The following is a 25,842-nucleotide window of genomic DNA, read 5'->3' as shown; positions in this document are numbered from 1 at the left end:
AGAAAAATTTGTTAATGTAAAATGGTGATTAGCTGCTGGCATTCTTGTTGGCCATGCTCCCGCTTCCGACTTCACCCTGACTTGCTTCCTGGACTTGCTTTGACTTGCCACGATTTCCCAATTGACTTTCAACCCTTAAATCTCGATGACCCACATGTTTTACTTCATATTACTGTTTGGTGTTCCTGTTCCTTTCTTGTGAACCTTGCCTCTTCCTTGCAAACATCTGATTATTCCACTGATTTTTATTGGTCCTTCATGTTTTACTCTCTTTTGACATGTCCCCAACTTGTTGTGCCATCCAACTGGGAAACTGGTAGTTAGCTTTGACATCCTTCTTTTGTTTTTGAATAGAACTGACACTAAAACGTCTTATAGACAGATTTCAAGAAAATGAAATGCAATGACCTCGAAGGTTTTGAGGATAGAAAAAAAACTCTGAAGATGAATGAGCGGTAATGAAGAGAAAAAGGACAGGACTTATCTGAGCGGAGAGGCTGATTCTATTGATCGTGCCATGCATTTTGGATCCCAGCCTAGTCTGTCCAAACAATAAATTGTCAATTACCACCTTTGTTGTCTCATACTTCCACGCCCGACTCTCACCAAAACCCAAGCTTTGCTTCTTTTGCCATGTTTCCAAACATCTTTCAACCACAGACTTCCTTCATTTGCACCTCTGAAGACTCACTTTCGCCTTATGGTGCCCATGAGGGTTTTCACCAATAAGACTCTCTCATCTTTAATATCTCTCAAACTCACTTCGCCTTACGGTGCCCGTGAGGGTTTTCACCAATAAGACTCTCTCATTTCATCATTTTCCTTCTGGCACCAGAGTGTTGTCCCCAACAAGGATCACTTTACCTGCTTGTACTGACATTTCTTAAGATTGATCAGAAGGTCTTTCTTTGGACCGTAATGTGGCTTTTGGATGGGTTTAGAAAGAAAGGTATAAAAGCTCAAAATAATTCAAACGTGGGTCCAATATTACAACTTTCGGAATCATATCTCTTGCAACAACCATAACTTCTGCCCCAGTTTCCTTCCTGGGGATTATTTGGATTTTTCTTTTGTTATGACTGAACCTCAGTGAGGCTGCCTACGTACCCTTTCGGGATCAAGTCAAACGTAGTTCAGATGACTACATTTGTTGTTGCGATCTTTCCTTTTCTTCCACTTTTGTTTTCTTTCCTTTCACTTCTTTTCTTTGCCTTTTCTTTTCTTTCTTATTTTTCTGTTTTATTCACTGTTCTTTTCTTTTCTTTTTCTTTTTTTTTCTTTTCTTTTCCTTTTTCACTGTTTTTCTCTTGTTTCTCCATTTTCTTTCCCTGCTCGGGCTTACGAGCTTTATTATTGATTCCGAAAGAGGGGTATGCAAGAAAGTAAGTAAGGCTCAAAGGGGTAACAAAGGATAAAGTGTTTAGATAGCAGAACAAAATGCCTTCGTCATTTCAATCTCAAAACATGCCAAATACAATTAGGTACACAAAGATAAAGAAATCATACATAATATCTCTTGACTGCATCAGAATTGATAGCCATTTCTACACATTTCCCTCCTACGTCTGTTAGATATAAAGCGCCATTGGACAAAACTCTGGCTACAACAAATGGCCCTTGCCAGTTTGGGGCGAATTTTCCTTTTGCCTCAACCCAATGAGGTAAGATACGTCTCAGCACCAACTGCCCTACTTCGAACTTCCGCGGACGCACCTTCTTGTTATAAGCTCTTGCCATTCTCTGTTGGTATAACTGACCGTGACACACTGCTGCCAATCTCTTCTCATCAATCAAACTTAACTGTTCCAGGCGGGCTTTAACCCATTCATCATCATCAATCTTTGCCTCAGCGATGATCCGGAGGGACGGGATTTCAACTTCTGCGGGTATTACTGCTTCGGTTCCATACACCAATGAATAGGGAGTCGCTCCTACTGAAGTACGGACAGTAGTGCGATAGCCTAACAAGGCAAAAGGTAGTTTTTCATGCCATTGCCTTGACCCTTCGACCATTTTTCGAAGTATTTTCTTGATATTCTTGTTAGCTGCTTCGACTGCCCCATTTGCTTTAGGGCGGTATGGGGTAGAATTGCGGTGCATGATCTTAAACTGCTGACATGTCTCGGCCATCAAATGACTATTGAGATTGGCACCATTATCTGTGATGATTACCTTCGGGATCCCAAACCGGCATATGATATTTGAATGTACGAAATCGACAACTGCCTTCTTAGTCACAGATTTGAAGGTTTTTGCCTCCACCCATTTAGTGAAATAATCAATAGCTACCAAAATGAATCTATGCCCATTTGAGGCTGCTGGCTCAATCGGACCAATAACATCCATTCCCCAGGCAACGAACGGCCATGGTGCTGACATTGTATGCAATTCAGATGGTGGAGAATGAATCAAATCTCCGTGTATCTGACATTGATGACATTTGCGCACGAAACTGATGCAATCCCGTTCCATAGTAAGCCAATAATAACCTGCTCGGAGGATCTTCTTTGCCAATATATATCCACTCATATGAGGTCCACAAACTCCCGCATGTACCTCAGCCATGATAACTGTAGCCTGTTTGGCATCTAGGCATCTCAATAACCCAAGATCTGGAGTTCTCTTGTACAACACTCCTCCACTGAAGAAAAATCCGCTTGCCAAGCGTCGAATTGCTCTCTTTTGATCCCCTGTAGCTTGTGTCGGGTATACTCCCATCCGGAGATATTCTTTTATATCATGGAACCATGGCTCACCATCAAACTCTTCCTCCACCACATTACAATAGGCATGCTGATCTCGAACCTGAATCTGTAACGGATCCACGTAAGCCTTGTCCGGATGATGCAACATTGACGCCAAAGTGGCCAAAGCGTCGGCAACCTCATTGTGCATCCTTGGAATGTGTTTGAAATCTATTGATTGAAACCGTTGACGAAGTTCATGCAAACACTGCCGGTATGGTATGAGCTTCAAATCTCGTGTCTCCCACTCTCCCTGAATCTGGTGTACAAGAAGATCCGAGTCACCCATGACCAAGATTTCCTGGACACCCATGTCTATAGCCAATCTCAATCCTAGGATACATGCTTTGTACTCAGCCATGTTATTGGTGCAATAGAAACGAAGTTGAGCAGTGACAGGGTAGTGTTGCCCTGTCTCAGAAATCAGTACTGCTCCTATTCCGACACCCTTGGCATTGGCAGCTCCATCAAAGAACAGTTTCCATCCAGGCTTCTCGACCTGTTCTAATTCTTCAACATGCATTACCTCATCGTCCGGGAAGTATGTTTTCAAAGGCTCATATTCATCATCAACGGGATTCTCAGCTAGATGATCAGCCAGCGCTTGTGCTTTCATTGCAGTCCGAGTCACGTAGACAATATCAAACTCTGTAAGCAGGATTTGCCATTTCGCCAGCCTCCTTGTGGGCATGGGCTTTTGAAAAATATACTTCATTGGGTCCAACCGAGAGATGAGATAGGTAGTATATGCTGACAAGTAATGTTTCAACTTTTGCGCTACCCAGGTTAAAGCACAACACGTCCTCTAGAGTTGAGTGTATTTTACCTCATATGATGTGAACTTCTTGCTGAGGTAGTAAATTGCCTGCTCTTTCCTTCCTGTGATGTCATGCTGCCAGTAGTAGTGGGTTTGAAACCTAGCCCGAAAGTGTCCAGATTTTCGGGAAGAGACACTGGCTGTATGATTCCCTGCAGTGAAGCACCCAACCCCTTTCCGGGCAAGAATTCATTCCTTATCATCTCTGAGGCTACCAAACAGATGCGGCAGCTATCTTGGGCATAGGAACACACTCCCATTTCGGGATTTTATCAACTGGCGCTGTGTCCATGACTTGGTACACCCACGGACCTTTGTCATTTTCAACTTCCTCGAAGGATGTAATAGCATTACAAGAATTGTCCTCTCCATGGACCACGATCTCCTGCCGATCCCATTCAAATTTGACCATTTGATGCAAAGTAGACGGTACTGCCTTTGCAGCATGAATCCAGGGCCGTCCCAATAAAGGATTGTAGGAAACACTGACATCGAGCACTTGAAACTCCATAGTGAATTCCATAGGTCCTATTGTTAGCTCCAACACAATATCTCCCACTGTGTCATTCCCTCCGCCGTCAAATCCCCGTATACAGATGCTATTTTTATGAATTCTTTCCCTGTCAACTTTCAACTTTTCTAGAGTGGAAAAAGGGCAACTTTTCATGGGGCAGCTGTGAGCACTAGACCCATTATCAATTAGCACCCGAGTCACCACGGAATCTTCACACTTCACTGTGAGGTAAAGGGCTCTATTATGTTCAGTTCCTTCCAATAACAACTCATCATCAGAAAATGTTACCCTGTTCACCTTAAAAATTTTGTTTGCAATCTTCTCAAGATGATTCACAGTGATTTTATCTGGCATATAAGCTTCGTTTAGAATCTTCATCAACGCCCGGCGGTGTTCATCCAAATGGATCAATAAGGACAATAATGAGATCTGTGCCGGGGTTTTTCTCAATTGTTCCACAATCGAATAGTCCTGAGCCTTCATCTTTTTCAGGAACTCTTCAGCTTCTTCTTCAGTAACAGCCCTCTTTATCGGTGCTGGATTGTCTTTAGCTGCTTTAACCTTTCTCAATTCCTCAGGGGCAAAGCACCTCCCTGATCTAGTCAACCCATGAGTTTCGCACACTTCTTCTTTAATTTCCTTTCCTTGGTACATCACAGTCACCCTGTCATAATTCCACGGGACAGCTTTCTCACTAACCACAGGCAACTGGGTCACCGGTTTAATGATAACTGGTTCTGTTCAAGCGCCTTTTACAACCAACACAGGCTTAACAACTGCTCCTGGTATTGTCACCTTAACAGGCTCTGGTTTTATTATCATCACTGGTTCACTGACTGTCTGGTCCACTGCGACCAAGGCTTTCCCATCAACCAATTTCTCATTTGCTTTATTTTCACTTGCCTTAATCATCATCACAGTTTGTGACGGCTTCTTGTATTCTCCCTTCTGTACTAACTCGATCATGTGAGCCTCATGATGAATTGGTAGCGGATTCTGCGTGATATTGGGAGTCTCCGGAGCCTGCACCTCAATTCTCCATGTATCAATGAGTTCCTGAATGGCAGTTTTCAGATGCCAACATTTCTCTGTGTCATGTCCAGGCGCTCCTGAGCAATACTCACAGTTTACTGAATGGTCCAGGTTCCTTGGGGGAGGGTTTGGTAATTTGGGTTCGATCGGGTTCAACATGCCCAACTGCCTTAATCCGTGGTACAGGCTAATATAAGATTCACCCAAGGGAGTTAAAGTCTTCTTCCTTTGCGACCTATCATTCTTAAATGCTGGATTGGGTCGGAAACCGGTTCCGGCGGCATTTCTGTTGGTTCTTGGGAGTGGGTAAGCGTTTTGAGATGGGTAAGTATTTTGGGGAGTGGGTGCGCGCCATTGTGCATGGCTAGGAGGTTGGGGGTATGTCTGGGCATGATGGACGGAAAAATGGGGAGCAGGAGGTGGGTAGTAATGTTGTGGTGGGCCATATGGAGTATGTGGGTAAGCTTGGGGGTGAGGGCGAGGTTGGTCATAATATGGTGACGGACTCCTGGACCAAACCCTTGATTCCACTACTGCCACTTCTTCTTTCTTCTTCTTTCCCAATACTCCTCCGGTGCCGCTTTGAATAGCCTGCGTAGTTGCTTTGAGTGCTGAATAGCTCATAATCTTGTTAGACTTGAGACCCTCTTCCACCATACTTCCCATCTTCACGAACTCATTGAAAGTCTTCCCCACTGCGGACACCAGATGACCATAGTAGGTTGGCTCCAAAGCCTGAAGGAAATAATCAACCATCTTATTCTCTTTCATCAGAGGATCAACTCTTGCTGCCTGCTCTCTCCAACGGAAACCATACTCTCTAAAGCTTTCTCCGGGCTTCTTCTCGATTTTGGTCAGTGACAGACGGTCCGGGACAATTTCGAGATTATATTGAAAATGACATGCAAATGCTTGAGCCAGATCGTCCCAGGTGTACCACCGAGCATGATCTTGTCGTGTGTACCACTCTAACGCTGCTCCACTTAAGCTTTGACTAAATTAAGCCATTAATAGCTCATCTTTTCCCCCAGCTCCCCTCATCTTGCTGCAGAATCCCCTTAAGTGGCCACCGGGTCACCATGACCATCATATAAGTCAAACTTGGGTAACTTGAATCCTGCTGGCAACTGGACGTCAGGAAACAAGCACAAGTCCTTGTAGGCCACACTCACTTGTCCTCCGAGTCCCTGCATATTTCGGAGTGACTATTCTAGGCTCTTGACCTTTCGGATCATTTCATCCTGCTCAGGGTTTTTGGGAGGCTTTTCTTCTTCAGCTGAGAGATCAAGGCGGGGAGTGTAAGGGTATGGTTCTGGGGGTTTGAAAGTGGCATCGGGTGGGTAGTACTGGTTATCATGAGTTTGGAACACGGGTTCGCTAGATGACCTGTGTAGCATGGCAGGTGGGGGAGCCACGAATACTGGAGCAATTGGTGGTGGAGGACATGGAATTTGTTTGGGTGGTGGTGGTGGTGGTGTCTTAGAGGTGGTTCCGTAGTGCTGCTGGTAAGTGGGAAAAGCAGGAGATGAGTTCACTGTGGGAGGATCTTGGGGTTGAGCTGGTGGTGGGAGGTATTTGCGGTTGGCAGGATAGGCTGGTGGTGGATGTCCCTTCGACTAGGCCTGGTACATCTCGGCCATTTGTTGCTTCAGTTTATACATCTCCTCCCTCATTGTATTAACGTCCACTACCTCCTCCTCTCTGGATGGGTCGACAATGCTTGCTTCTAAATCCTGATTGACCATGTTTGACTTGTCCTTGGAGCGGGTGTTGTAAGGATGGGTTGCCAGAATGCCGGTCAGCTTAACCACTTGCCTGGACTCATCAACAAAACTTTGTTAGCGGTTAGGGCATTAACAAATAGATAACCGCACATTGATGGGTGGATGCACCTAAGCAGTCAACCGTTTCTATTATGTCTCTGTTCATTCACATGCGTCATCCCGGCTTTCCATTTCTTTTTCTTGCCAATTAGTTCCCACTCTTATCTTTTCCTTTTCACTTTGTTTTGCTCTCCCTCTTTTGGTTCTCTTTCCTTTGGTTTTTCCCCTGTTTGTATCATTCCTTTCTGGTTTTCCCTTTTATTATTTAAAAACGGACGAATCCTATGGAGATTGCCTACGTATCACGACCCTGCGTGAATCAGACCAAGCGTAGTTCGTGAAAAATAAATGCAAAATGGGAGCAGGATATTTTTGGCAATTTCAATTTTATTGATAGCAAATTGGTCTATTACAAAGACTCAAAACGACTAACAGACTCTAAGAACTACAAACTCCAACATTCAAACAAAATACAGACTCAATCAACTGACTGTCTTTTAACGAAAAGGAGATACAGACTCTAGTAAAAAGAAATACAAACCTAAATGACCTAACTCCATAAAAAAAAAGGAAATATAGACTCGGAAGACAAACCTTTTTTTTAGTAGAAGTAGGAGTGCAGACTCAAAGACAATTACGAATACATTAAAGCTCCTGGTGCCCGCGGGACATCATTCGGTCTCGCCGCGGGCCTATATGCAAGTTCCCCTTGAAGTCTGTCCAGGTCGTTCATTATCAGCTTCACAAATATCATCACTGATGCCAAGAAGGTGGTACGGGTCATGTTCTCGCACATTTGACATTTCCTAGTAATGGAATGAGCAACGGTTAAGATTCTCTCTCGATTCTTCCTTTCTCTTGAAGCAACCGCCCTATCTGCTGGGCCCTAGCCTCCAAAGTCTGCTCAGCCGCCTGGCTTTGTTCCCGGAGTTGTTGCAAGTCCATTTCTAACTGTGCCAATGCCATGTAACAATGTTCTCTTTCGACTTTGAATTCTTTTGCCTGTTTGATCATTCGGTTTTTTGTGGCAATGACCTTTTTCTTTAATACTGTGACCTTATCGTCATATTCTTCTTTTAACTGTCTAACCATGAGGGCCCGTTCTTCTGCATTTTTAGCCAATTGCTTCCGGACCCCAGCTAATTCCTTTTCTGCTTTGTTGAGGTCAAAACTGTAGTCGTTCACCTTTTGCCTTAGATTTTCTATAAGCTTTGCATCTTTGGCACTCCTGGCAGGGTTATCGGCCTCTAACTTCATTTTTTGGATTTGGGCTCGTAAGGCTTCATTCTCTTTGGCCAATTGTTTTTTCTCACCTTCATCAGCCGCGGCTTGCAAGCTATTTTCAAATCGGAGGTCTTGGACCTGTTTTTCCAATGCTCCTATGCGGGCCCTATACTCATTTTCTTTAGTTAACCAAGCCTACTGTTCTCGGGATGATTCAACAAATTCCTGGATGTGAGGTCGTTTGGCCGGTCTTCCGAATGCAACGTCCCTTCCATAACAAGCCTGATAATCAGGCGACACTTCTCCTTTGGCTCGATCTCGAACACAAGTGTTTGCCGCTAAATATTGACATTCGCTCCAGACTTGGCGGACCATTGCTTCAGGAAACTGGCCATCAGGGCCGATCTCAACCACTTGCAAACTAAGATCATCATCCTTGGGTACTATCTGGCATCTCCCCAGCTGCCTCAACACTCGATACGGTGCGTAAGGCTGAATGCTTCTAAGCCCCATCAGAAGGAAAATGTGGTTGGGTTGCCGGCATATATACGATTTCATCAACGGATAACCATCCCAGTGTCCACTCTATTTGGCTAGCAGTGAGGGACCGAAAATATGTTGTCCAACCCGTGACTCCTTCTGGCAATTTGGCCCCTTTAATCCTCGTGTAAAACTCTTCTATGCATGTTTTTTCTGGAGACCTGTAGCTCAAAAACTGAGGACGATGACACAGATGCTCGATCATCCACATTTGTAACAATAGACTGCACCCCTCGAAGAAAGCTTCCCCGGCCTTGCAGGCTGTAAGAGCACGGAAGATGTCGGCCAATATCATAGGTGCAAGTGTACTTTTGGCTTGAGTAATTAACGTGCTGACGACCCCAGCTATTTTTATGTCAATGTTCCCATCCTTCCTTGGAAATACTAAAAGCCCTAGGAAAGCCACCATAAAGGCGAAACGTCGATGCTCCTCCCACTTCTGGTGGTTTCCTTTGCTACATATCTTACTTTCTGGGTTGTTGAACCCCCCGATATGGCCATATCGATGATATATGAAGCTCAGAGTACAAAAGCCATTTTCTAGATCTGTGTTATGGACGGTTCTGACTATCTTCAAAGAGTCTAGAAATCTGTGCACGGCTACAACTCTGGGGGCAACCAAGTATTTGTGCCTCAACGGAACCTCATCCTTTCCAATGTAGCCAGCTATTTCCTCTAATGTCGGGGTAAGCTCAAAGTCCGAAAAATGGAACACATTATGTGCTGGGTCCCAACATGTAACCAGTGCTCTAATAATATCTCCCCGAGGCACAATATCGAGCAAACAGGTAAGCCCTTTCAGATGTTTCTTGACTGCATCTTGCCCTTCTCCGCCTAAATCGTTCCACCACAGACGTAACTCCAAAGGGATTTTATGCATGATTGAAAATAATTCATTTTGAGTCGTGCTCATCCTGCACATTTATTAAGGTGGTTTTAATCACTTATTTTGACCTAAAAGAGAAAAATGGCACAATCTCTGTTCAAATTTCCAATTTAAACAAACAGCCGGTATTGCGGATACGGCCCTTCAGCACTTCATAAGGAAGATTTTAAGGCTGTGCCTGCTAACCGTTAAAAAATGACTCAGGGTGGCTGTTCTTGCAAAAACAGCCTTCCGGCGCCCTTTTGGGGACATTCGGCTTATTTTAGACAAGAATGGCGGCACCCGACTTATTCATGATGAAATTAAAAAATTTTGGCTATTTTTTGGCTATTTTTGAAAAAGGGGAGGTTGGACCCGATGAGGGTTGCCTACGTATCTCACATCCGGTGAGAATCAAACCAGCGTAGTTCGGGCAAATAAAACTTAACTATTTTCGAAAACAAGACTCTTTTTGTTTTTGTTGGCAAATACACTATTTATGAAAGCAAGATTCTTTTTTATATTTTCTTTTTCAGTGGCAAATAAACAAACTAATTTGAAAATAAAACTCTTTTTTGTTTTTCCATTGGCAAGCAAAACAAACTAAAAAAAACTACTTTTCTTCTTTTTTCTTTCATTTTCTCAAAAAAAATCCGGCAGCATTTCGACACTACTTGGACATTGGTTTTATAGGTAATTAACTCTCTACACTGCTATTTTTTCTTTTTCCCTTTTTGTTTTTTTTCCCCATATTTTCAGATATTCAAAGCCGGTCAGCATGCGAGTCTAACACAGATAAATGCACAAGTAGGATGCATCAGGATGGTCCATCATTCCGGGTACACCTGTCCTAGACGGACCCAACCCCTGTGTTGAGTCCCCTAAGTCATATGCACGTGATGCAAATAAGCGTTCCTACTAGGGATCCGGCATGAAGTCAAGTTATTCTAGGTTCAAAACCTGGGCATGTGTTCTAGACTGTGTACCCGAGCGGACAACTCGAGTCGAGGAGGGGGCTACGTACCGGGAACCAAAAGGCCATCCAGCTTAGTAACTTGTCCGGCCTCTTTCTTATTTCAGGGTATTGACACTAACAGAATAGGGAGTCTCAACCAGTAAGCACATCCCCGGAGGTGAGAAGAGAAGGGTTTCGGCACAGTTTATATACAGTTCAGATAATATCAAAGCGGTAAAAAGCAACATTTTGCACATTTAGCATGAAACATGTAGGAAAATCAGATAAAGCCAAATACAACAATATATCTAAGCTTGAATTCTGAACCCTGAACCAAAGTTCTGGGTTCTTATCCCCAGCAGAGTCGCCAGAGCTGTCACACCTCCTTTTTCCTACACCCGTGAGGGCGTAAAGGAGTTTTTCCAATTAAAGGACAATCGGAAAGGGATTTATTATTAATATTCAGAGTCGCCACTTGGGAGATTAATGGTGTCCCAAGTCACCGGTTGAATCCTGATCCGAGGAAATTATGATTCTGTTAACAGTCCACGAACCAGAAATCCGAGTAAGGAATTCTGTTAACCCGGGAGAAGGTGTTAGGCATTCCCGGGTTCCGTGGTTCTAGCACGGTCACTCGACTGTTGTATTTGATTTTATCTGATTTCAAAACATGTTCTAACCTATGTGCCTTTTATTAATAAACCGCTCTTATTTTTATCTTTAATAAGAATTGCAACATCGTGAAAATGCGTCTCGAACTACGTCGCACCAGTGCACCCGTGGTTGTCAACACATTTCGACTCCGTTGAGATTTGGATTTGGGTCACATCAATGTGCACCCGTATTTAAGAAGGTAATTTTATTAAAATACGCGCCTAAAATAACCACGTGTTTATTATCTTTGGGGAAGGCCGTGAAATTCGCTAAACGGCCCGTCCCGAAGTCTGAGTATTTTATATAGCATTTATTGAGGGCCCCGCAATTTTGCACTTTTATTTGGCGAGGCTCTTCTCATTTTATTTTTATAAGGCAATCCTAATGTAATCTATAGTTTTCTCCTCACTATGTCTTTAAAATAAAGAAAACCCCCTAATTAATTATTGTTGAGCTATTATACTTTCAGAGAAAAAAAAACGGGCCTTGTAATCAGCCCAATAAGGAAACATTGCCAATCTCAAAATTAGCCTAGCCTGAAAGCAGGCCCGACCTTGTATTATTGTCACAATTGGACTGCTTTCTTGGCCCAGACTTGGACACAAAGGGAATTACTTTTGAATCTGGGCCTGTGTCAAATGAGCTGAAGCTCAAACTGTGGAGATTAGGCCACTGACCTTATACCATCAGATAAAATCAGAAAAAACTGTGGAGAGCTGTCACTCCTCCTTTTTCCTACACCCGTGAGGGCGTAAAGGAGTTTTTCCAATTAAAGGACAATCGGAACGGGATTTATTATTAATATTCAGAGTCGCCACTTGGGAGATTAATGGTGTCCCAAGTCACCGGTTGAATCCTGATCCGAGGAAATTATGACTCTGTTAACAGTCCGCGAACCAGAAATCTGAGTAAGGAATTCTGTTAACCCGGGAGAAGGTGTTAGGCATTCCCGGGTTCCGTGGTTCTAGCACGGTCGCTCAACTGTTGTATTTGATTTTATCTGATTTCAAAACATGTCCAAACTCATGTGCTTTTATTAGTAAACCGCTTTTATTATTTTTTATTTTTAATAAGAATTGCAACGTCGTGAAAATGCATCTTGAACCACGTCGCACCAGTGCACCCGTGATTGTTAACACATTTCGACTTCGTTGAGATTTGGATTTGGTTCACATCAATGTGCACCCGTATTTAAGAAGGTAATTTTATTAAAATACGCGCCTAAAACAACCACGTGTTTATTATCTTTGGGGAAGACCGTGAAATTCGCTAAACGGCCCGTCCCGAAGTCTGAGTATTTTATATAGCATTTATTGAGGGCCCCGCAATTTTGCACTTTTATTTGGCGAGGCTCTTCTCATTTTATTTTTAAAAGGCAATCCTAATGTAATCTATAGTTTTCTCCTCACTATGTCTTTAAAGTAAAGAATACCCCCTAATTAATTATTGTTGAAACATTGCAAATCTCAAAATCAGCCTAGCCTGAAAGCAGGCCCGACCTCGTATTATTGTCACAATTGGACTGCTTGCTTGGCCCAGACTTGGACACAAAGGGCATTACCTTTGAATCTGGGCCTGTGTCAAATGAGCTGAAGCTCAAACTGTGGAGATCAGGCCACTGGCCTTATATCAAACAAAACTAAATTCAATTAGAAGTGAGACACGCTGAATTTATTTCAAGCTACACTAAATGCCTTCAATAACTTGTAACTAATCAGTAGAACCCTGTTTTAATTATAGTTTATACCCAGGCTTGTAGATAATCACAGGTCTTTGTTATTCTAAAGTATCGATCCTATTAAGGTATTTACTGAAATGAACTACCAGATTCAAGGAACTAATTTGACACTTATCCTTTGCTAATTCTAAAATACTATTTCGAATACTATTAAACTATGATTTAGCATGAACAATCACAAAAGGCTACAACTAACTAATATGAACAATCACAGTCCAACAGTTCGTACAGTTTTCAATTCAAATTAAACAGTCCAAACAATTGTTCCAGTTATACTTGAGCATGAATAGCTAAGCTAAATTTAAAGGCTAATCAATGATTCTAAAAAAAAATCTCAAGTGACCCATAACAATTGTTCTTCATTGATTTCTCCAAATTGTTCATACACAGGAATCAAGCTTCCAGATCATAGTGAATGTGTACCTGGAATCTGGAATTTGGAAATGAGAAAAAGAAGAGCAAGTCACCAACAACAGCTACGCGCAGAAATCAACCACCCAGGAACCAATTCAATGACCAAGGAAAAATTCGAAACCAAGCAAAACCCAAACGATTGACCACAAAATTACTTGAACACACTCAAATGTAATCAAAATTTGATCCAGAACTTACAGAACTTCTTCAGTAATCGAAACGATCAAAACTCACTCCAAATGAACCCTGACACCTTCAGATGCTCTGAACAACTAAGTATAGAACAGAACTAGAGAGATTTGAACTATTTTTGATCTTAAAATCAATGTAACAGTATCTATTTGTGGTTTTATGCTCTTTTTTATTTTTGGATTTTTATTGAATTTGTCAATTTTTTTTTTGGTTTTCTGTATAGAACTACAGCTAGAAAGAAGTTTTGAATTCAAACTTTAGATCAGATCTAGAGAGAGAGTTTTGGGGGGAATTTTTGGGGTTCCCAAACTTTTTTTTATGCAAGGCAAATGAATGCCTATTTATAGGTAAACTTAGGGTACAATTTCAGGTTTTCACTTTACCCATTAGTCCCTATCTTAATTCTATTTTCTACCCCTTGTTTCTTGACTTGTTACACAAGTAACTACACCTATTTTGTTGAAATCTGTACTACAGCCCATTCTAGAAGGGTCTAAACCCATTACAATTCCTATTCTACCCTTACTTCACTTCAACAATTACCAAATCTGATTAAACTACCCTTTTCCCATGCCTAAACTACCCTTAGCACCCCTTGAAATTACTACCCAAACCCAAACAAAACCCCTGAATCTATTTTGCAATTATTAACCTTCGATCTAGGTCTCAATTCACCAAATTACCATTATCAACTATAACCAAATCAACTTAACCTAAGTACTGAACTAAAGAAGTACTAATTACTGACTAAACACAGAACAAATCCTACAATTGAATTAACTATCTAACCACAGAATCGAAGTGAAGTATCAGGAAGATCAAGAAGCAACAATTTTCAAACAAAATTCAACTGAAACTAATCATTTAAACTAATTAAAACTGAATTAATACCTAATAATTATACTAACGAATGACTAACTAAAAACTGAACAAGACAAAAACAGTGTAAACAAACAAAAATGAAAATTAAACTAAGAACTAATAGAAACATATATCACCAACAATCTAATCGACAAACAAATCACTAATTAAAATATTCAGAAATTAAAACTACACTTAATTAAAAGATAGAACAAGAAGCGAACTAAATCGAAACTGAAAAGGGGAAAATGACTTACTGAATTAATCTTCGAGCTTATTTGATTTCTGGGAACGAATTTAATTGATATTATGGGTTTATCTTTGTCGAAATAAACTCATAATATTAATCAAAATCATCCGAGAGTGAAGCTTTCCAATGGCAGAGAAACTTGAAACCCTAGATTTGAAATTGGAGGCGGCCTGGTGAACTTCGAAAGAAAATAACCAAGGATTTGTAAGGGGAGGACGAGGGGACTGTATGGTGAAGATTTGGAGTCATTTGGATGAACTTGTGTTTTTGGCCGGACTTTAGATCTAAGATTCGAGGCAAATGGCTAGGATTTGAAGAATATGGTCTTGGGGGTTGGAAAGAGGAGGAAAAGGGGAGTAGGTGGTGAAATTTTGGGAGGATTCGGGGCTTCGCCGCTGGCGGCGACGATTTCCGGCCGGCGGCGAGCGGCGGGGATGTGGTGGAACAGTGGTGGGGACACGGCGGCCGGCGGAGACGGGGTAGGGTTGCAGGGGTACGAGGAAGGAGGGACTTTGGTCTTTAATTTTTATGAATGATTATTACAGTTATATCTAAAATGCTGTAACCAATTTTGACCGTTGGATTGGGAAAATGAAAGGCTGGGATTAATGGGTGCCTAAACGGCGTCGTTTGGTGGGGTAGGGGAGACGGACCGGGTTTAGACGCGGGTTTGGGCTGGCCTGGGGCTTGTTTTAACACCTGGGCTCCGAATTTGTTAACAATGGCCCAATTCAAAGCAACCTTCTTATTATAATTGTTTGTTCATTTTGGCTTTTTGTATTTATTTATTATTATTTTTTTTTCTGATTTTATAAAATGTCAAAACAAAACAAAGACCTAATTAAACTATTTAACTCCTAAAATTATTTTTTAAAAAAAATATTATTTAAAGATAAATGCGACAATTAACAATTAAACGTGCAAAGAACTATTTTTTGCAATTTTCTTTAAATTTGTCCTAAAACTACCTAATACTAAAATTGTGACATTAAATCCCTAAATACAAATGCCTATTTGTATTTTCATATGAATAAAATGCAACCAATTAACACAAAAATGTAGCACAAAATTCACAAAAATTGTAAAATAATAGAGAAATCAATTATTTGAGACTTTTGGAAATGGTTTGCTTAGGGCAAAAATCACGTGCTCACAAACGCATACCTTGAAAATTGTTAAATCCAATATCCAAAACTTTCAGCAGCTGTAAGTTGCCTAGTTCTCCTGGAATTGTTCCAACAAAGTTATTTTCCATCAACGCTAGGACTTGAAGTTCTGAGCATTCAGATATGGTTCTTGGTATCTGTCCACTTAACATGTTGGAGCTAAGAAAAAGCTTTTGCAATCTGGGAAGGCGACGGCATAAATCAGATGGAAGATCACCAGTTAAACTAGCATCCATCAGACCCAAATAGTCTAGTGATGAGATGTTGAACATGGAAAGCACATTGGAGCCATTGAGTCCACTGGAACTAATATCAATGGCTCTCAACTTTCGCAAACGAGACAACTCTAGTGGAAGTTCACCATGGAAATTATTGTAGCTTAGATCAAGAGAAATAAGAAAAGAAAGGTTGCCAAGTTGTGGTGGGATGGTACCAGTAAATCCCATATCTGAAATATTAACTACAGTAACTCGTTGATGACGAGAGCCACAAGTGATTCCAATCCAGTTACAAACTGAGGTTGAAGAAGAAGACCAGTTTGTTGAAAGAATATGGTAAGGGTCTGAATAAGTGACGTGGGCTTTCAAGGCTAGAAGAGAAGCTTGATCAGTGCTGATATTCATGGCTAAGCATGTTGCTATAATGTGAAGAGAGATTAATAAAATTGCTAATAGCCGAAAGGAAGAGGAGGATGTATTCTCCATTAATGATATCCTTGAGTCCATGAAAGGAAATGCGTCTGTTGGTTGGATCTTGTTTAGCAATATAATCTCTGCAGAATTTGAACTGATTAACTGAATAGTACTAGTAATTAAGAAGATAACGCTAACCTTTTTATATTATTGAAGCTAATAATTAAGAACATATATAATGCTACAATTATTAACTTAGTGCAAGCATCGTGCTGGAAAAAAGAAAGGTTGGAAAAATGTTCAAGATCTGGTACTAAATACTAACACATGACAAAGATTTATGGGTTCCTTTTTTTAAGCTCCTGATTTATGGGTGTCACACGTCCTTTTTCGGAAAAAAGAAAATTTTTAATTTATATTTGTAAATGGAGTATTTTATTATTTTAGAAGTCACCATTTAAAGTTGAGTATTTTCTGTGTTCCAAGTTACCAATGATTCAATCCCAAATCAAGGAAAGTTTTAGCTCCATTTATGATCCGCGAATATAGAAGACTGGGGAAAAGGTATAAGGCACTTCCCGAATCACATATTCTAGCACGGTCGCTTACTTAATTTAAACCCGACTTAAACTAATCTTGGATATATGTCTTAAGGATTTTGCCTTTTTATCCGCCTATATTTGCTTGATTATTCGTAAATGTACTTGTCTTGCTTGTGTGCCAAAATCATGCAACGTGTACGTATAAGGACATATGTATTATTTTAAGGAGTTTAAATAAGCTGCCGTGAACACATGCTTTGCTCTTTAATTTATGGATCATAGCTATGTTATACAGACGGATATATAGCCATGTTAATTTGGAACGCGCCTAAAACATGAATCCTCCTACTTAATTTGAGATTGATGTAAGGCTAAGAGTTTATGGATAAAATATTATTGTGATAGAGGAATACGAGTTCAATTGTTAACAAGCCACTACACTTATAATCATTCATAACTTGACGAGTTGAGAACATTTTAATAGCAATTCAATCGTTGTAACCGTTAGTTGAATTGTTTGTACATTCTCGCTTCCCTTCTCAATGATGCTCTTGTTGACATTGATATTTCCTTCCTTTCCTGCTTTATTGGAAATTGATGAACTGTTTACCCATTACTTCTCCATGGTTTTTCACGGCAATTTGATCATCCAATTTATTTTAAAATTATTTTCCAATTTTCTGGTACACTATCTTTTTTCATAACAAAACTCCTGGTCCTTCATTCCTCCAAGAGAATCACATATTTATCTAGGAAATAATGGAGAAATTTTTTCTTATAACAAATACAATTGTATCTTTAAACGATATGCGGGAATATTCCTATTGGACTTCTAACAGAGTACCTATCAGAAGACCATATTATGTATCCTTGGGAATCTGCTATAAGAGGTGAAGGCTTAACTGTTACATTATATGACGCCTTCTGGTTCAAGGCTGAAAACTTCAGGATGGTTGGATTAACAGTCACCTCAACACCATCAAGTCCAAATACTTTAACTGTGTAAGTTGAATTAGCTTCACCAACATTAGTCACAGTCCTTGTATATGTTTGAACCCCTGATTTCAAAGGAATAGAAAATGAAGGATAGTTCAACTCCGATTCAGGTATGCTCGACGTACAATGTACCTTCCTTTTCACAATAACACTAACTTGTTGATCTGTGTAATTCAAGCCACATAAGAAGGGCACATAATCTTCGGGCTGAATGTCATAAATGAGTCCTGGATCATTTGCTCTTGATGGGTTCACGTGCCCTGATCCGGTTGCAAGTAGATTAGCAGGTTTTAATCTTTCGTCCTGAATCAGATCATTTCCAAGGTTGACGAAATCAGCAGTGGTCATGATTGCAGATTTAATTGCAGCTGGAGACCAATTGGGATGTGCACTTTTTAACAATGCTGCTACTCCGGCAAGGTGAGGACAAGCCATCGACGTGCCAGAGAGAATGTTAAATGTTGATGTAGCAGATGTTATCTCCCCTACAGAGGTTCGCCACGCTGCAAGGATATTTACTCCAGGGCCAATAATATCAGGCTTTAGTATGCCAATGCTGAATGGTCCCCTGGAAGAGAAGTCAGCAACTGCTGGCGCGTGCTTGTCTCCAATTCTTGTTCCTCTGAATAATATTGTTGCAACTGGGGCTGTTGTTGATTTCATATAATTTAAGATCTTTTGTCCATCAGCATAACTAATATGTGTTGCAGGAAGGACATGAACATCTGCAATTGTTGTATAGCCACGCCATTCGTTGTTCATGAGAATCATGGCAGCACCACCGGCATCTTTCACATTTTGTCCATATTGAACTGCAGGGTAACCGGTGTTGCTTCTCTCACACAACACTATTTTACCCTTGACATCAATTGTAGACAAAAATTCACAATATTCAGGATTAACAAGTGGCAGTAACTTTTGTGAAAAATTTGAAGGTTGATAGACTGATTCGCCCTCATATTCTGCTCCATTACCCAAAACTGCTACCGCGCTTATCTTTCTATCTGTTGTGCTAGCACCAACAGTTAGCAACCAGGGGGCTGCATTTGTTACAGAATCATTAGCCGGTCCTGTATTTCCTGCCGAGGCACTTACAAAAATCCCCTTCTCAATCGCACTATACGAACCAATTGCTACAACATCATCATATAAAGACATAGAAGCTAATGATCCAAGGGAAATCGAGATCACATCCACACCGTCTTCAATGGCAGCATCAAGACCAGCTAAGATATCGGATTCTTGACATTTTGAAGCACAAACTCTGTACATGGCCACATGAGCACGGGGCGCAATGCCAGCAGCCGTGCCATTAGCTTTACCAAGCAAATTGGCACCCTCCACAAAGTTTCCAGCAGCTGTGCTTGAAGTATGTGTCCCGTGTCCATCGTCGTCCACAGGTGACGTAGCATTTTGGGCCAAATTTCGTGCTCCAATAAGCTTGTTGTTACAAACTGTGATATTGAACCCACATTTGCCTTTCCATTTGGAAGGGGGAGGAGGCATTCCATTGTCATTGAAAGAAGGATGTTGTGGAGTTATTCCAGTATCTATTACACCAATAATCACACCTTTACCAGAATTCGAGGTATTCCACAAGCCAACATTCTGGTGCAAGCCAAGAAAATCTGGACTGTGTGTGGTATGCAACTGCAGTACCTGTTGCCGACGCGCAGATACAAATCCTGGTTTCTTTTCTATCATCTTCACTTCATCTGATGACAACACAGCTGCAAATCCGTTAAACACATGACGATAAGAATGTATAATGCGCGACGAGTGCTCAGAATTTGCTGAAGTTGTAGGCAAAAATGACTGATGCCAGAGATATAAATCTTTTGAATCAGAGAAAACTAGATCATCAGGAAACTCAAGAAGTACTATATAAGTATCTATATCGCTTTGATTAGTAAAATGGTCACCAAATGTTTTTGATGAAAGAAGCAAGGCAATGCAAAGAAAGGTTGAAACGAGTTTCAGATCCATGTTGTTTTTTGGTGATGAACACATTTAGGCAAAATGTGAATATATAATGCTTGTTTGATGCTGCTCGATTTAGTATGTAATCATTTGGTTACGTATCTTTTTATGGATATTCCAAATTTGGATCAATTACCTTACCTTATAAACTGAGATTAGTATAAACATATCTGTTTTTTTTATCCTCACATAAAGTATAATCATGATTGACCATATCTCTTATGGTCAGCAATTAAATTTTCTGCCAAATATCCCTATTTGCCTATTCTAATAGCTGTTTGATTTGGAAAAAGAATTATTCTAATGGTAAACCATAATTAATAAGTTGACTGAACAGTCATAGAAATAAGAACAATATATATACTAATTATTACAAAGAAAAGGAAATCCTATGAATAAAGTTATTAATTTAATAGTTTGAAATTTTAATTACTTGACCTTACAATCTCTTAATCTTCGTTATGTGTATCCTAACAAATGCCAATAATCTCAATTATTTTAATTTTCTTTTACAATCCTTTGGACCCTTTTAATTTTTAATGTGAGCCATCACCTCGTTTTAGCTTGAAACTGCCTTCCACGAAAATAAATAAATCAGACCTTTCTTTAATTATTTTTTTCCATTTTTCTTTATACCATTGAATTTAGAAATAAATCAAAGAACACTAGTCACAACTCACAATAAGAAACTAACTATTTGTCCTGGTATAGAAGTGTAGCAACGTAACAAATGAAACATAAAACAAATTATGAGCCATTTAATACTTCTCGCTTGGACATAGATTTTTTTTTAAATATTTTTTCCAAAAAAAAAATGAAAATATTATTTGTTTGTGGAATTCGATCAGTATTTAAAAAAATTTGAAGAAAAATTTTCAAGTTCCAAAAACTGATTGGGTAAGTTTTTGGGTAAAATTTTTTCTTCCACTCACAAAGATTCAACTTTTCTTTCAAGTAAAATGCATGTCAAAACACAACCAGAGGCGGAGGTAGAGTGCGTGATGCGGGTTCGGCCGAACCTAGTAGCTTTTGCTCAAATCATATATTTGTTTTGAAAAATCTATTGAATATGTACAACTTATTAATTTAGAAACCAGTAACTTAAAAGGATTACAATTCCGAACCCAAAGGTTCAAATCCTAGATCCGCCTCTGAACACAACTTCAACTTTTAAAAATTATTTACCAATACAACTTCAAAAATTACTTTTTTTCAAGTTTCAACCAAATCTATATCCATATATAAGGTTATTTTTAACTGAAAAAATGATGCACACCAGCAAGCTAATTAGACGAGGTGGTGGGTAAGAAATAGGGGTGTCAAGGGTTCAGTTCCATCCGTTAATTTATAAAATTTATACTATACTAATTTTTCGGTATGTTATTTTGTGTAACTAAAATTAAGTTTTTCAAAATTATCTCAGTCATCCCAGTTTCTCTGTAGTATCGGTACGATTTGATTAATTTTTAATCTTTTTTAAACGTCATGTAAGAGTCATTAGTAAAAGTTAGAATGCGATAATATGCATACTTGCACATGACTTAGACAAAGCTCTCTAAATATTTTTACTGTTTTAAAGGTGATGAATCAAGAGAATCTATGAAAGATGACTAGAATAGAGATTCATCTCACTATTCTACAGTAGCATAGAATAAATTAAGCAAGACAAAAGAGATATGACAACCTATTTGCCCAAGCTTTTGGGAGGTCAAAATTTTTTTCCCCCAAAAAAGTACTTTTAAAAAAATTTAAGTTGTCTGGCCTAGACGGAGAAGTACTTTTGGCCAGCAGTTTTTCTGCTTTTGGGAAGAAGCTAGAATTGCAGAAGCAGAAGCAAAAAATTAATTTATTCAAGATAAAACTATCCTCACCATAAATTTATATTTTTTAAATTATCCCTTACTAATTTAAGACTTTTCTTTTCTTCTTTGTTTCTAGTTTCTACTGTTCTTTTAAAATTAGAGATATCATAAATATGAATATATTGTGGCTTCTTCAAAAAAAAATTAATTTTTCTTGTTTTTGATTTTTTCTTGTGAAATGTCTTGTAACTTTCCAAATTATCCATCCTTCTTTTTCACACTAAAGCAAATTATCTACATCATTATTTGGATTATCAATTCTCTTCCTACAAATAATCATTTATAATTTCTTCTATTATAGGCTATTAATTCCTGAATCTTCAAAACAGTTATAAAATTTTATTTGTGAAAATTACCTACAATTACTTACAAATTTAATTTATCGTTTTTTTCCATCTTCTTGAGCCGAGGGTCCATCAGAAATAACTTCTCTGCCCCATCGGGAAAAGGGTAGGTCTGCGTACACATTACCCTTCCTAGATCCCACTTGTGGGATTTTACTGGGCCGTTGTTGTTGTACCTACAAATAGGTAATAAATTTACAATTGCTTCGCATAATTTATATATTATTAAAAGAAGAAGAAAAAGCTTCCACATTAATCCAAGTGTCATGTCCTCAAATTTCCTCCGTAGAACGTCGTGACGGCACCTAGTCTCTAAGACTAGGTAAATCTAACATTATGCGGAAATATTGAATAAAACTTAGGATCTCAAAACTCCAACAATTTCATAAATAGAATCTATAAACACAATGCGTACAACTCCCTAAAACCTGGTGAAATATAAGTCACAAGCTCTAGATGTAGTGCGGGACAATCCTATACATCATTGTCTATAAAAGTATAAGGAAATAAGGAAGAACATGATAGAAGGGGGACTCTGAGGCCTGCGGACGTAGGCAGGTGTACCTTGAAGTCTCCAAAAGCAAGCCCAGCGCGCTAGTACCGAGACTGATAAGATGTACCTGGATCTACACAAAACATGTGCAGAAGCGTATTATGAGTACACCATAACAGGTACCTAATAAGTGCCAAGCCTAACCTTGGTAAAGTAGTGACGAGGTCAGGTCAAGGCCCTATCGGAGAAAAAAAGAGAACAAGACAGAAGACATAACAATATAATGATAATGACAAAGGAAGTGAAAGAATTATAGTAGGGATCTTCGCCTCTAAATCAATTATTCAGATAATTCGAGTTTCGATAACTATAAAAAGAGCTTTCTAGTTCACTCAGAAAAGAATGATCGCTGTCAATCTCAAAAATCTGATTTTCAATATCAAAATAGATGGAATAACTGTCTCCATTAGAGCTTGCCCCACCCATGAGTAAATATTTCATAGTAGCCTCATTAGATCGTACATCTTTCTTGGTATATCCAGATAATAGGTAGGAGCATAAACCGAAACATTCTGGGGCTACAAAGATAGTTATTAAATCGTTAGCACCGCATAAAAACATTCCCCCTAGAGAAGCTATTAATACGAATAAGAGAAACTCTGTTATAGCCATTTATGTACATTCAATGTACTCTACGGATAGAGGAATACATAGAGTTGAACATAGTAAAATAAGAAATTGAAAGATTTCGTTGAAATTGTTCAATTGGAAATTTCCCAACAATAAAGAATCTACGGAAAGTTAACAACACGGAATCAAGGCAGTTAATACAACACGAAAGGAAGAAAGGATTTTACATGTTAAGGAAACAACAACCAAACAAATACAACAAATAGAGAAAGATCAACAAGGGCCCTACCGAGGTACCGCCTCATAGTTCCAAATCACAAAAATAACTCACAGTCTTTCCTTATATCACCGCAGGAGCCTTTACATTTAGTTTTAAAAATTATTTTCCCGAAATAGCACCCCGCGTTTTAGCCCACCTTATCACACCGCATGACTTCTAGTAGTTCCCCTACTAGCCACGCGTATCAAGCCCACCTTATCTCACCGCATGTGTTTCAATACTGAGACCTTATACAACCTCATACGTATCAATAGTAACAACGGCACGACAGAAACCTCGTGCAAATAGTAACAACAGCACGGCAGAAATCTTGTGCGAACAACCAAACAATCCTCTAAACAATAACACAAATGCCAAAACATAACAACTCAATAAAAATGATATTTCACAACTTACACTTTGCCTCAATAGAACCACGGCCTTTGCAATTCAACACCAAACTCAACAGCAAGGTATTTCAAGGATAGCAAATTTCAAGTAAAGAATCCCACAGTGGTGAAAAGATGAGGATGACGGCTATGCATATCATGCTCGGTCTCCCAAGTCGCCTCCTCGACCGGCTGAACCCTCCACTGAACCTTCATTGAAGCAATGCTCTTCCAACACAACTTTCGAACCTGCTTGTCCAAAATGGCCACTGACTCCTCAACATAAGACAAATCCTTGTCCAACTGGACTGAGCTGAAATCTAACACATGAGACGGATCGCCGTGATACTTCCGGAGCATAGAAACATGGAACACTAGATGAACTGCATCTAGACTAGGTGGTAGTGCAAGTCTGCAGGCCACCTCTCCAACCTTCTCAAGAATCTCAAAAGGTCCGATATACCTAGGGCTCATCTTGCCCTTCTTCCCGAACCTCATAACACCCTTCATGGGCGAAACTCGGAGCAAGACCCGCTCCCCAACCATGAATGCAACGTCGCAAACTTTCCGATCCGCGTAACTCTTCTGTCTGGATTGGCTGTACGAAGTCGATCCTGAATTAGTTTAACCTTTTCCAAATCATCCTGAACCAAGTCTGTACCCAATAGCCTAGCCTCACCCGACTCAAACCAACCCACCGGAGACCGGCACCGCCTACCATACAAATCCTCATACGGAGCCATCTGAATGCTCGACTGATAACTGTTGTTGTAGACAAACTCTGCAAGCAGCAAGTACTGATCCCAAGAACCCCCAAACTCCATCACATACGCACGAAGCATATCCTCCAATATCTGAATAGTGCGCTCAGACTGTCTGTCCGTTTGAGGGTGAAATGTTGTACTCAACTCCATCCGCGTGCCTAACTCATGCTGAACAGCCCTCCAGAACCGCAATGTAAACTGCGTACCACGGTCAGAGATGATAGATACCGGCACGCCATGAAGCCTGACAATCTCTCGAATATAAACTTGAGCGAGTTGCTGAAGAATAAGTAGTCACCATTGGAATGCACTAAGCTGACTTGGTCAACCTATCCACAATCACCCAAACTGGATCGAACTTCCCTGAGTCCGTGGGAGCCCAACAACAAAATCCATAGTAATCCACTCCCATTTCCACTCTAGAATCTCTAGCTTCTGAAGCAATCCACCTGGCAGCTGATGCTCATACTTCACCTGCTGACAGTTTAGTCACCGAGCTACATACTCCACTATGTCCTTTTTCATTCTCCTCCACCAATAATGTTGCGACAGATCCTGATACATCTTTGCGGCACCTAGATGAATGGAGTACCACGAACTGTGAGCCTCCTAGGGAATCAACTCACGTAAGCCATCTACATTGGGCACACATAGCCTGCCCTACATCCGTAATACACCGTCATACCCAATAGTGACCTCCTTGGAATCACCGTGCTGAACCGTGTCCTTAAGGACAAGCATATGAGGGTCGTCATACTAACACTCTCTGATATGATCATAAAGAGAAGACGGAGAAATCACATAAGCCAAAACTCGGCTCGGCTGAGAAACATCCAATCTAACAAACTGGTTGGACAAGGTCTGAACATCCAAGGCTAATGGCCTCTCTACTATCAGTAGATATGCTAAGCTGCCCAAACTCTACGCCTTGCGACTCAAGGCATCGGCCACCACATTAGCCTTCCCGGGATGATATAGAATGGTGATACCATAGTCATTAAGCAACTCTAGCCACCTCCGCTGCCGCAGGTTAAAATCCTTATATTTGAACAGATGCAGTAAACTTTGGTGGTCGGTGCAAACCTCACAAGGGACACCGTACAAATAGTGCCGCCAAATCTTCAAGGCATGAACAATAGCTGCTAACTCGAGGTCGTGGACA

At 40.2% G+C, this 25,842-nt stretch overlaps 1 protein-coding gene across 1 annotated transcript; it reads right to left on the bottom strand.

The window, feature by feature from the left end:
- Nucleotides 1-17,687: 17,687 nt before the first annotated feature.
- Nucleotides 17,688-19,945, bottom strand: LOC109206677 (subtilisin-like protease SBT1.7). The gene has a single exon (XM_019369523.1). It carries the CDS (start codon nucleotides 19,943-19,945, stop codon nucleotides 17,762-17,764), a length of 2,184 nt encoding a protein of 727 aa, XP_019225068.1. The 3' UTR covers nucleotides 17,688-17,761.
- Between the last annotated feature and the right edge of the window lie 5,897 nt (nucleotides 19,946-25,842).

The sequence above is a fragment of the Nicotiana attenuata genome, unplaced genomic scaffold (genome assembly GCF_001879085.1).
Source record: "Nicotiana attenuata strain UT unplaced genomic scaffold, NIATTr2, whole genome shotgun sequence".
NCBI classification, from domain to species: domain Eukaryota; kingdom Viridiplantae; phylum Streptophyta; class Magnoliopsida; order Solanales; family Solanaceae; genus Nicotiana; species Nicotiana attenuata.
The sequence above is the reverse complement of the archived record's forward strand: the minus strand, read 5'-3'. Positions and strand labels throughout refer to the sequence as shown.

Bases quoted from the DNA above. Each gene is read 5' to 3' on its own strand.
- LOC109206677 (XM_019369523.1), bottom strand. From the start codon at position 19,945: ATGGATCTGAAACTCGTTTCAACCTTTCTTTGCATTGCCTTGCTTCTT.